Below are 16,871 nucleotides of genomic sequence, written 5' to 3' on the forward strand. Positions count from 1 at the left end.
ACGGACTTGGCTGAGAAGAACAGGATGCGAAAGAGGCAAAGAAAGATGGAGGAAGGGAGGAATTCGTAGGGCGTAATGTCGGGTCGATGGCGTAGCATCCAGAGCTACCGACGCGGTGGTAGTGGCATAGTACGGTCAACGCGATAGCATGGCGTGGTATGATGCGGGGAGGGGGTAGCGTAGTGTGACGCCGTATCGTGAGATGGCGTGGCGCGCGGCGTGGTATCGAGTGGCATGGCATGACACGGCGCGGCATGGCGTGGCGCAGTGTGGTGTGGCATGGCGTGGCTCGACAAGCGCACCGCTCGACGCACGAGGGTAAACGGGGTACGGAGGTGGTAGGTAATCACCCGGCGGCTCGCGTTATAGCGTCGTTACGCCGCAGCGCCGCTATCGTACTCGTCTCCCTCCGCCTGCCAACACCCGCTGCGTTTTCTCCCGATCCCTCGTAACGTTTTCCACCCGTCTATCCCTCCCACTTCGACTATCCTTTGCCGTCGCGATCTTCTCTCTATCTTTCTCCGATTTAATGCTCGCCTAGCTGTTCGCTTCTTCTCTTTCTTTTTATTCTTTCTCTCTCTCAGTCTTCCGATCGTTTCGGATTCTTCTCATCTACCCACAGCTACCCACCACCATCTAAGCAGACGAGGTGGCTGTTTCCTTTCACACTACCATTTCCAAGAGGAATACGGTTATGTCTCCTCGCAGTGGGGAGTTGTGTGTATTTTTCAAGAAGTCTGCGTTACTTTCGTCATTTCATTAATTCACGTTTTAATTAAAAACTAATACGTAGTTTAATTCAAATGTGCATATTAGCATTGGTTGATATCGTTTAAATATGTCTTCGTTTCTGAAAGTTTCAATCAATCTATTCGTATGTTCATCATAAATTTATAAGTTATATGATTAGGATTTGGTTTTTTATTGCATTTAAATTGTCTATTAATTGTCTATTATATTTGTGCATATTTAAGAAAATAAAAAAATGAGTTAAAATAAAATACTTATTTGTTTTGTTTCTTTCAGAAATTAATAAATAACATGAATCATTTAGAAATTGAATTAAGAAATTTTGTTTTTATGAATTTTGAATTTTTTGCATTAAATATTTTATTTCTGAGAAATCAAATGATTTATATTGATAATTTTGATCAGTTTGATTTTTCTATATATTTCATTGTATTTTAAAAAGTCTTGATGTTTAATTTTTTTTCATATCTACCAATATTATTTTTTTCTCAAAAAACAATCTTAATTTTTCACAAAATTAATATCCAGAATTTAGATCAAAGATATATTAAAGATAAATAACAGAAAGATATATTAAAGATAAATAAAAAATGAAAAGAAAGAAAACATCGATAATACTAGATTCGGTAAGAAAATTTGATAAACGATTATCAATGAATTGATAAACGAAGCAAGAGATGGAAGGAGAGAAAGAGAGAATGTAATAAAAGTATGTACTTAGTTAAATCTTTGAAAAGAATGCAACGAATGAACAAGATTGTGGAATTGAGGAGGAAAAATGCAGACGTGAGAAGATCGGTGAAGGTAAAGAGAAAGATAGAGAGATTTTACACGTCGCGGTGAAGCGACAGGATACATCTCTTCCAGGTGTTCGTCTATAGATGATACCCTTCGACTCTACGTGCCCTCGTAGATAGTACCACTGGCGGTTTCAGTCACGCGCGCTGGCGAGCGCGCACACAGTTATAAAAGTCTATTCGTAGAGAGGCATACATACGAAGCCATAGTCACCCTCCTATATCCCCGTTCTCCAGCTCGCAGCGTGGCAACCCTCGCTCGACCGACGTGTTCCCGCCCTCTCCGTGTTTCCGCGGCCCGTTCCAACCACCCCGTTCCGTGTCCCGCAGGGCATGTCCCTATACACCACTGACTTACTATTGTCCGTACTGTCATTTATGCATGTGATTCCATTATTTATCCCAAATCGTAAAAAAAAATTTTTTTCTCTGATTCATTCTTTGAAATGGAAAGTAACCTTTACGTAAGATACGTATGCTCATTAACGCACGATTTAATTTTTTACGAAATTTCAATTTGAATCAGTTGCGACAATAATTTTCCAACCTGTGGAAAATTCTCATCCCCTTTGGTGGCACGCTCCGCGGCACGCCCGACCGTCTCTGTTATACTGCCGGCAGCGACCCAACTCCCCTACCCCTCGACTCTTCGCTCGCCCATCCCAATGCCTCACCCTACTTTGGTCTCCTGCTACCGCTTTCTACCCCTGCCGCCGTTCTCGTGCTCACACTCTTACACTCTCTCTTTCTCTCTCTCTACTGTATCCTACCTCTCTTTGTCTCTCCTTCCACAGCTCTCTCCTTTTCTCTCTCACTGTTTTCTATCTTTCTCTTCTTTTTCTCTTTTGTCTGTCGTTTTCTCATTCTTTTCTTTTTCCTCGCTCTCACCACCTATCTATCTATCCATCCATCCATCTGTCTCACCCTCGACCTCCATCAACCTACCTACAGACTTTGGGAGACCCTACCCTCCTCTCTTTTCCTTTCATTCTCAGAGTCTCTCTCACTCTTAACTTTCCTATCTATCTCTTTACCCCGCCGTCGCGCACTCTGCGAGTCGCTCGTTAACCTGCTAGCGCCCCTATAAACCGCCGTTGCACCGCCGCTACCGGTGCCGCTATATTTACATATCAATATTCTATGACCGTGTATCAGCCAGGTACGTCGCTAAGCAGGATGCATACTTTTCTAGTGTCGATATGTGTCACGCATTTATGTGTGTTTTTATTTTTTTTTTTTAGTGACCGATTTGAATCTAAGCATTTGTCATTTCTTTTTAATTTTTTGATATTATTCGATTCAATGATTAATAAAAAACATTATTTAAATAATCGAGATTATTGAGTATGTACATCGATTTATTCTAAAGAACATTTAATTTATCTTTTTTCAAATTTAATATATATAATCATCTAATTCTTGAAAGAATTAAAAATCGAAAGAATAATATTTTGTTTTTATTTCTATCTTAATATATAGAATCTAGAATATATAGAATACATAGAATCTAAGTTATAGATGAAATATTTGAATAGATTTAATGGTTTGGTTAAATTTCCTATTCTTTTTTTTCTTTTTATAAAGCGCATTTTTTTTCATCGATCAAACAAAAAGTGACTAGATTTTTAAAATTTAATCAGCTTTTCTCACGATAAAATACGCGTGCGCGTTTACAATATATCTCTGTATGCTAATTTTAAACGTTTCCTTAACCTGCCTATTTATAGACGTCCGACTCTCGAGACCCTTTAAAACGTCTCACTGGTCCATTTGTCGCTCGAAAGCGCCACGAATAATTTAACGGTTCACTTTGAAACCGGGCCGCGCACGCTGCACGCTCGCACGACCGCACGCTTGCACGTCAACTCACACACTATACTATGGAGAGAGATCCACATTCAAGGGAATACCACTGCAAGTTCGAATGATTTCACTAAGCTTACAGATTCTTTTGCTTCTTCTCATTTATCGAACAAATGCCAATTAAGCTTCGTTTTTGACCATATTTTTTATTTTTGTTTTATAATTAATACAATTTTATAATAATACGAATGTATTTATTAGTATTTTCGTATAATAGATCTTTTTAAATTCTATAATTAGTTTTTTTTATTCTTTAAAATATTTCACGAAAATATAACATTTCTTATCTGATATTCTTTGTCAATTCAATTTTCGCAATTAATTTACTTTATTGAAATTTCACAAACGCGTGCATAGATTAGTTTGTTTTCTTTTTTCACTAGTTTGTGTGTAAGTAGTTGGCACGATACCCTAGAAAAATAGTTCTCTTGATATAGTAAAATATAAACAAAGATTAAGTTGTTAATTTAAACAATTTTTAATATTTTAATATTGAGTTCATATAAAAATTTATATAAATTGGCTATTGTCAATAAATAAATATAATAATTAATTGTACATAAAAAACAAATATATAAGTTAACCTAAATTATAATGAAATGTCTACGTAACAAAAAACATGAAGTCAAAATTTATATTCTATGTTAGATTATTCATTTATTAAAAAATAATGGTACGTATGTAAATTTAATTTTTTTTTAATTTAAGAAATATTATGGATATTATTTTAAATAAATAAATATTTTTCATAACTAAATCTTATCATGAATAGTTAAATTTAATTTGAAATATATTAATAAAGTTCATTATTTTTTTCGAAAAAAATTAAAATTATTCTTTTCCTAGCATTAATAAATTTATTTTTTTCAATATTAAAAATTAAAAATTACAATTTAGTTCTCAATAACTTAATATACACATTATATATTATAAAATTTGGTTACGTATATCAGTTAAAAAGAAATTTGTATAAAATAAGATCAAAGAATAAGCAAAAGAAATGTGTAAAATAAAGAGGTTGGAAAGATAGCAAGACTATGGGCAGGTCTGGGTTAGGAGGTGCGGTGAAAAGCGGCTCGAAGGTAATAGAGCGGTGCAACGAGCAGACACCTCGCAATTTGGCTAATGGCTTCCCACTGGTATCGTGGTGGCTCCAGATACACGAATACGCAACATACGCTAGCTACTTTTCTCGCTCTAACACAATCTATACTCTTTGTTCTCCTAGTTTGATATATTTCTACTTTGGAATTTGCTTTATTTGTACTTTCAAATATCGATAAAAATCTTCAATTTCTCTATTCACATCAATGGAAATAATAGTCATTTTTATATATACTTTATAATATAAGCAATTAAATCCGAAATTTTTCAAAGTGTATAACAGTGATTTCTTATGTTCTATGGAATATTAATGTTTTGTGAAATTATTATTGTATATTAATTAGAATATATGATGATGATTTAGTTTTCCGTAAATTTTTCTTGCAATGAAGTGTTTCTTGATTTCGAAAAGGTTAGGAATCACTGGTGCATAATATTTTTATATTTTATAAATAACCTTTATTATAGTTTATTTTAATTGTTTTACTATTAATTTATTGTATCAGAAAACTTATTAACATTGTCAATTTATATAACATTTTGTGTTTTATAAAATTTTAATAATAATATACATATATTAGTTCAATATGATCTTAAAGAGCAATAAATGAATACGAAATGATTAAGAATAATAGTACAAAAAACTACAATATTTAAAAAAATTCGACCCAAATAAAGAGAAACTTTTTTTTAGTTACGAGAGAGATTGTAAATCAAGCAACGAAGAATATCGTCCATGTTTGATTCTCCAGAGAATTCTTTCGCCAGTAGTTCCTGCAAGGGACGAAGTTAAAATCCGAAGGATCTTTAGAACCAAGGGTCGATGTGGCTTGAGAAGAGAGCCGGAGTGAAGTAAGGGTTTGGATGACGAGATCGTGGACGCCGGATTGTGGATTCCCGAGGGGACTCGACGGAAGAGAAGAACGGTTACTCGTTCGTTCATCTGTGTCTCTTTTCTTTCTTGCTTTGTGCTTTGTGTACGCATACAACCTCACTGTTACGAATAACGTAAAGCGCGAGTGATAAAAAAATTGTAACGAAAGGGATGAAAAAAAGTGAGAGATATGTTTCAAAATGTGTGTATGTATATATGTAAAAGTGTGTATAGGATAAAGAAAGAGAGACGATGAAAATGGAAAGAGAAAAGAAGGCAGTAAGGTGCAGCGATGTAACGGGTGACGATTATGGCTAACCTAGACTATCTTTTATCTTGAGTCTAGATTTTGGAACGCTGGAATATGTTCAAATGTTTTAACTCTTTATGCTTAACTCTTTGCGCTATTTCGATTTCTTGTAACTTGTGTTCCAAAAAAAAATTCTTTTTGTTCCAAATTATATTTATATTTGCATTGCAATAAGAAAAAGAATTTACTATGTAAAACGAGTTATCGATAATATTTTTTTTTGGATTCAAAAATCAAAAAAAGTTTTTCGTTATTTTTTTTCTTTATAATATTTCACAAGACTATTATGTTTTAATGATCAATTAATATAAAGTCACTTATGATCTATATATAGTAGTACATAATCTATAAATAGTTAAAAATAATTTTTTATCAAAAATTTATGATATTGAAGTTTTGTAAAATTTAAAAAGTATATTTTAATAAGTAATTCTTTAATGATCGATCATCCAAAGATTAATGCAATGTGTAAAAATATATATAATGTGTAAAAGTATTTATATAATATGCATATAAAGTAATATATATGATTATATATATGTAATGTAGAAAAACTATAATTACAACATTGATATGGAGACAGATATAAGATATAATGTTAGATTTCGTGGTAAAAGTTTAACGTCTGTCTAAAGTTGGTGTGCATCTCCAACATCGTTGATATGTGTTGGACGGTGGGGAGAGGGTGGTAGGTAAATCGGTCGGGGGTTGCTAGACTGGCGGTGGCGGTAACGCGATAAACGGATTAACGGTGAACTCGAACGGAGGTCGCAGTTTAGTAGTTGGGCATCGCAGCTCGAGGGATCAGCCTTCTGTCAGGAGACGTTCTAGTGTGAATGAGCGATTATAAAAATAATTAAAAAGAATAGAATAAATTACGATTATGACAATAAAAATTGTATTGCAATATACACTTTATTTAAATACCAATATATTGCAATATTAATGAATATATAATGTTTCATATAATGTTTAAGATTGATGATAAAAACTGGAATTTTATGTTTCTATGCTTTTATATTATACATTATGTTATGAATAATATGAAATCGAGCACGATTATGAAATTAATCATAGAATTCAATAAAAAAATACACATGACAATTCATTAAATTAATTCAATTAAATTTTAAATGTACTTTTTTCCAATCATTATTGAAATCACTATTAAATATAAATCATCAAATCAAATCGGATATTATTTTTTTCTCTTGCTTTTTTTTCATATTTTTCGGACATATCATCGAAGAAAAGTGTAAATACGGGCGGGAGGGATAGTTATGCCGAGCTGAACCAAGACGGGTTGACGCGGTATCACGTCGAGCCACGCCACGATCGCTCCTGTTGAGCTGAAACGACGTCGGGTCCCGCTAATGAGGACGTCCTTTCTTGCATACCGGATAACGTTTCGCCGCCGGGCGACGCCGGGCGTCTCGAATTTCTCGTGTACGCCTCTTCTTCGTTTCGCCTGGCTCCTTCTCTTCTTCTAGGAACGATCAATGCTGAAGCCACCGGGCAAACTCGCTCTTTCCCTCTCCTATCTTCGTCACACCATCGTCTCTCCCTTCTCTTTCTCTATCCTGCACCTTATCGCGAAAAGTACGTGGCACGTTGAGTTTGCTGTCGATCGATCGAGTTGTGCTCGATGGAGACGACAGTTCCAAAGAGTGATGACGGAAACCTCAAAAGAATCTTTCAAAAAACTATAACTATATAAAGTGACGATAAGATTTTTTACATATATTTTCTTTTAATTATCCATTGGGTCCGTATGAATTTTCTATTTTTCAGAATTTGAAAATGATCAATTAATTGCCAGCTATTGAATTATTACTATTTTATATATGTGTATATATTAGTGTTAACAAAATTTTTAAAAATATTGGATATTTGTCATAAACAATTAAAATATTTTTTTGTTTTTTTTTTGTATGAATTAAAATTGAATTCATCAGAAATCAGAAAATTCTTACAAATACCAAATATAAATAAATTCTTACAAATACCAAAATAAATAAGAAATTTGTATATTTAGAATCGTGTGAAAATTCTATATTTATTTTAATATAACATTATATGATTTTATAATGAATATATGGTGTTTCTGAGAAAATATTTTCTATGTCAAAAATAATAGTTGTCCAATTTTATTACAATTTAATTTAATGTATAATTTCATGATATTGTCAACAATTATGTAATATTGTATGATAATGAAATATTTCATTAAAGAAAATTTAAATCTATTGCAGCACATAAATACTATTTCTATTTTTTTTTAAAACAAAAATTAATAAGAGTTATTTCTTTTGTAAATACAACATATGTATTCATATAAAAATAAAAATATACAACAAAAAGAAAAATAAGATAACAGAAACGAAAAAATGATAAAAAAACGAGTTAATGTTTAACAAGATTTTTAATTGATAATCTTTTATTTATTATTCGTTAATGTTTCGCAATTATTCATTCTTTGGTTCACACTCTTCCTTTCTTATTGTTTTTCCTTTCTTTATGTCCCTTCTTATAAAACAAGATACAAAGTAAAACACGTTGACGAGGTGCGTATAAAACAGGTCCTTGTATGTTTCACCTCACCTCTCCTAGTCGTATTTAAGAACTGAAACGAAAGCAAGCGCTTTAACGGAGAGAAAAAGAAAGGAGAGCCCTCGATGTAAAGTGTACTGCAACGTGGCGAGGTATGCTACGATACATAGCGTTATATGTGGGTTGGAGTGGTAAAGAACGATGGGATAACGGCGTGGTAACGGCTTGGCAATGGCGTGGCCATGGTATGGTCGTATCGCGATACCTCATACCGCGAAAAAGTTTCGCAAATTTTTTCCTTATTCGTATGCGTTCCTAGGTTTCGCGGCTGCTTTCTCACTATTTTCCTCTACTTCCCTTTTCTACTTCAAATTACATTTACAACGGATTCCTTCACGTATGTCTGCCCCAAAAGAAAAAGTAATCTGTCACTTTTTTTTTACTTCAATCCTTTCCTTTATATTTCATTTTCTTTCCATTTTCTCTCCAGTTTCTATTTTTTTTATTTATTTATTTCATGATTTAGATCATTAAAAAGTTCAATTTTATTATTTTTGGATAGTTTCCGATATACTTTGCAATATCGATGTCAATAATATTAATTTAATTTATATATATCGTATTTCATACGTAAACTTCAAATAAATCTTAAATAATGAGAAAATGATACCTCAAGATATATAAAATCAAGCGAATGATTAATAATTGAAGAAGAATGATTTATAATGAAGTAATACAAAACATATTTCACAATTAAAATAATCGAAAATTCAATATCTAAAGATTGTAAAAAAAAAAATAAATATCGTATATTTTTATATTTATAATACTTATTTTATGATCGGCATAATTGTTCTGATCGGGAGAGATTAATTTCGAAACACGAAATAGTAGAACCATTTGATTAGCTCTGTCACTGGACGAACGCGTGCAACCAACATCAGTTAGTGCGTTCACATATACAAAGGCATAGAAGTAGGTAGAGGAAATGGTATACTATACATATACGGTGACACGCGGTGGCGGGCGACCGACAGGGGCGGCACGCTGGCACGCAGGCAGCTTGACACGCACGCTCTCACGTACGAGCGCGTTCGCACGTACGTGGTTACGTTTGCGTGGGTAGAGAGAGGTTGCGCCGCGCGTGCCGACGACTATCTCCTCCGACCCCACTGCCGACGCCTTACCGTCGCACACATTTCCTCGTGCTCTCTACACCCACGTCTCTTCTTTGCCTCCTGGTTCACTCATTTCCCCTCAAGCGCCTCCGCTTCATCGCCCTCCAACACACTCGCTGCACGCTTCACGGTCTCCACGGTCCATCCGTTCGACCGCTCTCTCCCTCTCTTTCTCCCTCTCTATAAGCCATGAAGCGGCCGCCGCCCGTCGTCTCCGCGCTATACTTGCCGCACGCCGCATGCCGCACGCCTCACACCGCGCCTCATAGCCGCACGCCGCACGGCCGCACGCCCGCCCAACATACATCTCCCCTCTCCCCTACTGCATGCCGTCCACCGGCCGCCGTGCGCCGCCTGCCGCCAGTCGCTCGTCACCCTCTGCCCGCCACCCGCCTCGAGGGCTCATCACCTCGACGAGCCGAACAGCACGGATCGAGCTTGTCCTGTGACGGCACTTGCTCCACTCCCTCGACCATCGCGCGCTACGTTGAACCGACTCGGCTCGATTCGGGCCACGCCGCGGTGGGTTGCATCGCGCCACGCCGCGTCGGATCGCATCGCGCCACGCCGCCTGAGAGACCACGCCGCGTCGTGCTGGCTCGTGCCATGCCAGCACCGACAACGAGCCATCACCTCCCCCACCTCTCTCTCTCTCTCTCTCTCTCCACTCATCCCACTGCCACCTTTCTTCGGCAACTCGTCGTAATTTCCTACGCCACGGTGTTATCCTCGTCTATATCCAGTCACACGCACACGACCTGCTGCCGCTGCCGTTACCATCGCCGCCTTTTCGTTTGCACGGTGACAACCAAGCTAGAAAGAACGAGTGAAAGACTGAACAGAAATATATAAAAAGACAAAAAAAAGGGAAAGGGAAAGTGAGGGAAGAAATAGTCAGAATAGTAGACACAGATAGACAGACGAATAAAAGGAGATTAAAAATCATCGGCAATAATGACAATGTTTCGATCCCAAATTTTCTTTTTCTTGATGTCTAAGAACCATTATAATTAAAATATAAGTTGATATTATATTGTAATTGAAAATTTTTTCATGTTCTTTTGAAGTAGATAAAATAAATTATCAAATCTAAACATTAGAATGTGTGATTTTTTTTTTGGTAATCATCCAAAAAAAAAACTTTGAATTATAAACAAAGATAAGTGATGTAATTTATTTTCCGAACTGCTAAGTCAAAAAAATTATTTTATTATAAAAATATACAATATAGAATAAATTATCAAAAATATTAAATAAGTTTTCTTTTTGAGATCAAGAAAAAATGAATTCTTAAACACAATATAAATTAACGTTAATATATCAAAATGTAAATTATAACTATATGCATAATCATATCGATTACTAAGGAAAATTTTGCGTTAAATACGCAGAATTGAAAAATCTTGCGTTGTGAAAATCTTCAATGAATGATTATTTCTATTATTCCATAATATTTCCAACTTTGTTACTCCGGTACTTTATTCATTATTCTTCTATTGTATCTCATGGATCACAAAGAATTATCCATTTTCTATATTTTATTAAAATCTACTGTCCAATCTTTGAACTATTTGAAATTTTAAGAGAAAAAAAATTTGAAGACAATTCAAATTGGTTCCTGTTTTAATGACACATCACGGTTGTTAGACAGTAAGCGGCATTGCGAAAAAGAGAAAAAGGAGATCAAGGTAGGTCGCGTGCAACTAGCAACTCGCTAGAAATGGCAAAAAGAGAGAAAGAGCATAGTGAAAGAGAGAGGGGTATACGTAGCCGCAGGCAAGGGCGCGCGTGAGCGGGCAAGCGAACCTCATCCTCTCTCTCGGCCCCTTGACGGCAGCGGTTCTGGCAAGCAGCCACCATCCAACTCCCCCCACACGCACGACCAACCGCGGCGCGATCCTCTGTGCGGCTCCCGGCTTCTCGCCCACGACTCACACACGCGCGAATCTTGGTGAAGAGCCGCCAGCTACCGCTCGTCGATTCGCAGTCCGTCATCGTTGCTCGACCAGTGAGGATGAAAGTGGATCTCATAAGATACAGAAGATAAAGAAGGAAAAGAAACTGAAAGAAAGAACGAAATGAGATTTCCGTTATTCCTTTTGATTTTTCGATAATTAAAGACCGTTTGCAAATTTTTTCATCTTGCTAATTTTTTTTGTCAGTTTCTATTGAGAGATTATAAACATGATAGAAAAAAACTTCAATTTTTTTGTGACTGCAACGTGGCTTGATAAGACACGAATTTTGTGCAATTTTTTGAATTTTTTTCTTACGGATAATTATCTTGAAAATGAAATACATATCGAATGGAATCCACGAAAAAAACCATAATTAAAATTAAAATAAACGGTTATGTTCGAAACATGATTGAAAATTTATCGTTGTAAGTGTATATGAGAAACCACGTGGTGTTGAACTTTGTATCGAAATGTGCTTTTATTAAAGTGAAAATTATAAAATTGTATAATAAAAAGTTTAGTGATCGAATTGTGCTTATAGATCGTACGAGGAACGTCGTAGAGAAATTATATCGACAGGCTTACGTGAAATGGAATAAGATGCAAGGAGAGAGTTGCAGCTGATACAACGTGTGTATATATGCGTGTTTATATTGTGACTAATAGAACATTTTTGAATAATATGTTAAGAAAAATGAAAAGATATATTGAGAGACGATAATCAAGCGATTGTATCAGTGTTGAAACTTTTCGATTTATATTAGAGTGTCAGCGTAGTGCGCGTAATTTTTTAGAACGCGAAATGCTGAGTGTCTCAGCTGCGTCCAGTCGATTATTTTGGACGCTGAAATCAATTTTGTCATCGACACTGTCACCGTCACTGACACCGACACCGATAACAACTCCCACACCGTTACTGTCGCCGTCGCCGTCGTCGACGTCGTCGTCGTCGTCGTCGTCGTCGTCGTCGTCGTCGTCGTCGTCGTCGACGTCGTCGTCGCCGTCGTCGTCGTCGTCGTCGTCGTCGTCGTCGTCGTCGTCGTCGTCGTCGTCGCCGTCGTCGTCGTCGTCGTCGTCGTCGTCGTCGCCGTCGTCGTCCTCGTCGTCGTCGTCGTCGTCGTCCTCGTCGTCGTCGTCGTCGTCGTCGTCGTCGTCGTCGTCGTCGCGGCGGCTGTTGTTAGTGTCATTTCTGTCATTGTTATCGAAATCACCATCGTCGTCGTGGTCTTCGTTATTACCATCGTCATTGCCATCGTTGTTGCTGTTATTGTCATTGTTGTTAGTGTCACTATTATCAATTTTGTCGTTATCATCCTTCCCATTATTGTCGTCACAGCGGAGGGCCCGCGTGGCCTACTAAAATGACCGCTCGTCTTCATTCGTTGAGGCATCAAGAAAAGAAATCAGCCGGCAACACTCATAGACATTACCATCATCATCATCAACAATCCCAACACCAACAAAGCGTACATCAAGGACCAAGTCCGGCAGCCAGTCCCAGTCCTAGTCTCAGCCCGAGCCCTAAACACTCGGACGGACGTCGAGTGAGTAAATATTTATTTTTATATTATTCATTCATTTTCTTTTTTTCTTCTAATCTTTTTTAAATTTTTTCTTTTATTCTTATAATTCTATTTTTTTTGTAATTTTGTTGTACTTTATATATGTTATTAAAATTTCTTGAGAATTGTTAATTTTATAATATTCGATTTGATTTCATTAACATTATAACATCTTGACATGATAGAATTTAACGGTTCATTTCAATTGTAGGATACGTAAAAAAGCGCGGGAATATTGATGATTATAAACATATATATTTATCGACTATGCTATTTGCTTATGTTACTTGCTTATATAAAACTTATATTTTATCTTTCCTGCTGATGATCAGTTCCATATTTGATTAATGAAACTGAGATAATAAATAAGTTTTGAATAAAAATAATTATCTTAATTTGCTTGATGTTACTAATAATTTTGAGAATTTTTTGAGATATGTGAATAATTATATATAACAATATATATATATATATATATATATATATATATATATATATATATTAACTAATTGAAATAAATATTTAAATATTTATTACTTTTATTAAAGTTGAATTTTCAACATAATTTTATAATAATATAAAAACAATGTAAATATTGATTATATAGTGACAGATTTAAGTCTCTATTAAATAGAATATGTAACAAAATAGTTATTTATTCTTTCAACTATTTAATACTCTCATTATTTTATTTTCTTTTTGATTTTCTTATAATTTCTTTGAATTTTGATATAAAAAAATTTTTCTTTCAGTTCTGTAATGATTAAATCCTTTTATTTATATTGTGATACGTAGTTTATACCTATGTATTGTATGGAATAAGAAAAGAGTAGAGACGCGAAGCAAGAAGAAGAAAGGAGGAATAGATGATATTGGTAGGCGAACATTTTAGAAATGACGGTCATCCATATTCTAATATTTTACAATACTATTTAGCAATAGTATCATTATTTTTCAGGCTAACAAACCACTAATGGAAAAGCGACGGCGAGCTAGAATCAATCAGTCGTTGGCGGCGCTGAAAGCGCTCATCCTTGACAGCGCCCGGCTGGAGAACACGAAGCATAGCAAACTTGAAAAAGCTGACATTTTAGAGTTAACAGTACGGCATTTACAAAGGCAAAGATCTCTTGCTCAACCTGGTTTATCAAGATACAAGGCTGGCTATCAAGATTGTTCCAGAGAGGTACATTTAATTCAATATTTATTTGTCTCTTGTGAGAAAATATAATTAATGATTTATATAATTAGAAAAATATTATCTATACAACATAGTAAATACAAAATATTTATTTATTAACTAATCAATCAATTGTGATTCGATTGATTCAGCGATTGGCGATATAAATCAATTTTGACCCCTTGTTTATTTAGCATTCCGTTAAAAGATACGAGTTTACAGTTCAAGGAATAATGAGGAACAATTCAGATTCGATATTTCATTCACTTTGCACTTTCGCTTTGATTTTGCGTTTCAGGTAAGTCGATATCTCGATGCCCCGGACATAATTACGGGGAACACGACACCGATGGACCCTGCAGTGAAGCAAAGACTACTACGACATTTGGATAGTTGCGTGTCAGAATTAGACTTGGATTTGGGTTCGAGGCCGGATAGCGGATTAGGCAGCAGTCCCGGAAGCGTGACGGATCGAGTGACAGGCTCGGGAAGTCCCGGTCCGCTGGAGCATCATGTGCCATCAACTGCACACTGTAGTACATCTTTGAATCCGGTCGGTTTGATAAAAGCCGAGATTCCGGATATTGAACCAGCTAGACCGGATAGTAGCACTACCGCCGGCGACGAAAACAACAATAATAGCAACAGCAGTAGCAACGGCAACAGCCGGCCAACTTCTGCCTTTGGTCAGGTTAACACTACCAATCTTGATTCACATCATCATCATCCACCTCCACCTCCTCCACCCGGTATATCAGTTATCGATCAGGCTTCCAGCTCGCAACAAAATCCAAATATGTTGTCAGTCGTGCAAGTGATACCTTCCAGACTACCTGACGGTCAGGTAGTTTTCTTGCTTCCTAGTCATTATGTACAACTCGCGGCTGCCGCTGCGGCGAACGGTATCAGTATCGGGCCGAATCCACCCACGGCCATATGGGCCGCAACTAACATGTCTCTTCTCAAGGCTACGGATAAACTCGCCGCGAAACGACCTCACGAAGATATACAAGAATGGCAGGACGCGGCCACTGTTGCCGTTAATGCTGCTGCTGCTGCTGTTGCCGCAACCGTTGCCGCTGCCGCTACGTCCGGCAACGCTTCTGTTTCCGCTTCCATTTCCGCTTCCGCCCCCGTTTCTACCTTCGCTACCAATGCGATCTCAGCTATTGGTACAAAGCCAAGTAAAAGTCCAAGGCTCGAGCAACCGGAACAACCGCTCGATTTTACAACTACCTCCAAGAAACCAAAACCTAGCACGAAATCATCGATAACCACTGTGAGCAACATCGACCATTTTCAACAGCAGCAACAGCAGCAGCAACAACAACAACAACAGCAACAACAACAACAACACCAACAACAACACCATCATCAACAACAGCAATTCGTAGGCCGTTTAACCACGGAAGGATCAGTTCCACCGCATTCGGAAGGTAGACCGTCCAGTCATACGAGCAGCGAATTCGTCACAGGAATTCGTTCACCATCTCCAATCCCACAACAACCTTCGAAGGATGAGGAAGGAATGTGGAGGCCTTGGTAGATTGTGATTTAATAACATGGATTATACGAAAATGTGCGCATTGTGTTAAATGTGTTACGTGTATTGTTACATATAATAACTGTATTGATGGACGATGGAACGATGAGATATATACGAATTATCTGTAAAAATAATATTCTTCGAATATAACAAAATATGTACTATTGCATGTTGTGTACGGTGATACTCGAACGCATTGTATATTGTGGATCATAAAAATGTGTGAAATGTGCGTTTGAGAACACTTAACCTCGTCATTGTTAAAAAACGCAATAACGCGTGAAAAAAAAAATTTGTCAAAAATAGAACGGACGCTTAAAACGAATGACTTGAGTTTGAAAAATAGCACGTACGCTATTGATGAACCATTTCGAACGAATGTGAAAAATTAATTTAACCCGATATAATTACTTACAGTGTCAGTGTCCTAAAAATCATGTACACTTGCTACTTAGATATATAAAATATTACGTAGCAGTTTATTGCAATTCGATCATTGTTCATTCGTTTAATGTGAGGAGTGCCTAATGAAGAAAAGAAATGCTATCAGGGGGGAGGGGGGAGGAAGACACTGCTGGATCTATCTATGTATTATGGATTCGAGATAAGTTACCTGTTCGAAACGTTAAAAAATAACGATATATATACATGTATATGATAAAGATACGTTATAGGATCCGAAGAAACGAGAGGGTTTCGTGCATAGTACTTTATTCCGCCGTCGTGTACATAACCCCGATTGGAATTATAATTAATGCCGGATATAGATTTATTTTGATGTTAACTAGGTGTATATGCATTCAAGATAATGTAGAATGATGCGAATACGGATGAATCTGTATCGAATGTATGTTGGAAAAATGCAAAAGTTCACATTCTAGATAAATCACAGTTTTCATCTAATTTACTTCTCTAATTACTATGTTGAGATTCAAAATTCCTTATTCAATGTACTTAGACATCGATCAATATAAATACGCATACTGACAAATTATCTATCTTTTCCTGACATTATTTTTTTTTTTTGTTTATATTTACTTTTTATTTCTTATTACTTTATCTTTATCTTATGTTTATAAAATATGTTACAAAGAAAACAATTTAATTGACTCAATAAAAATATGTACTTTCAAAGTACATGTTTACATGCTTACTATACTATCAATAAAATTAGTGTAAAATATTAAATGTTCATATTA

General features: G+C 36.1%; 1 protein-coding gene and 1 long non-coding RNA gene across 6 annotated transcripts; one reads left to right on the forward strand and one right to left on the reverse strand.

Annotated features, from left to right (window-relative positions):
- Positions 1–9,038: 9,038 nt before the first annotated feature.
- LOC133666538 (uncharacterized) lies at positions 9,039–11,487 on the reverse strand. Its single transcript, XR_009830785.1, has 2 exons — positions 11,233–11,487; positions 9,039–10,239 (listed from the first exon to the last, which is right to left on the reverse strand). It is a non-coding gene; the product is annotated as an uncharacterized LOC133666538 (long non-coding RNA).
- A 271-nt stretch (positions 11,488–11,758) lies between these two features.
- LOC108004179 (probable nuclear hormone receptor HR38) lies at positions 11,759–16,663 on the forward strand. Of its 5 annotated transcripts, XM_062078082.1 has the most exons (5): positions 11,759–11,809; positions 11,926–12,014; positions 12,721–12,928; positions 13,905–14,132; positions 14,425–16,663. In XM_062078082.1, exons 3-5 carry the CDS (start codon positions 12,746–12,748, stop codon positions 15,670–15,672), a joined length of 1,659 nt encoding a protein of 552 aa, XP_061934066.1. In that variant the 5' UTR covers positions 11,759–11,809; positions 11,926–12,014; positions 12,721–12,745; the 3' UTR covers positions 15,673–16,663. The 5 variants fall into 5 exon arrangements, with proteins under 5 accessions (XP_061934066.1, XP_016922390.1, XP_028525713.1 ...); XM_017066901.3 differs by lacking the exon at positions 11,759–11,809 and having other exon boundaries at positions 11,873–12,014; XM_017066902.3 differs by lacking the exons at positions 11,759–11,809; positions 11,926–12,014 and adding an exon at positions 13,699–13,821 and having other exon boundaries at positions 12,789–12,928.
- Positions 16,664–16,871: the final 208 nt, after the last annotated feature.

Source organism: Apis cerana, linkage group LG8 (assembly GCF_029169275.1).
Source record: "Apis cerana isolate GH-2021 linkage group LG8, AcerK_1.0, whole genome shotgun sequence".
In the NCBI taxonomy this organism is placed as follows: domain Eukaryota; kingdom Metazoa; phylum Arthropoda; class Insecta; order Hymenoptera; family Apidae; genus Apis; species Apis cerana.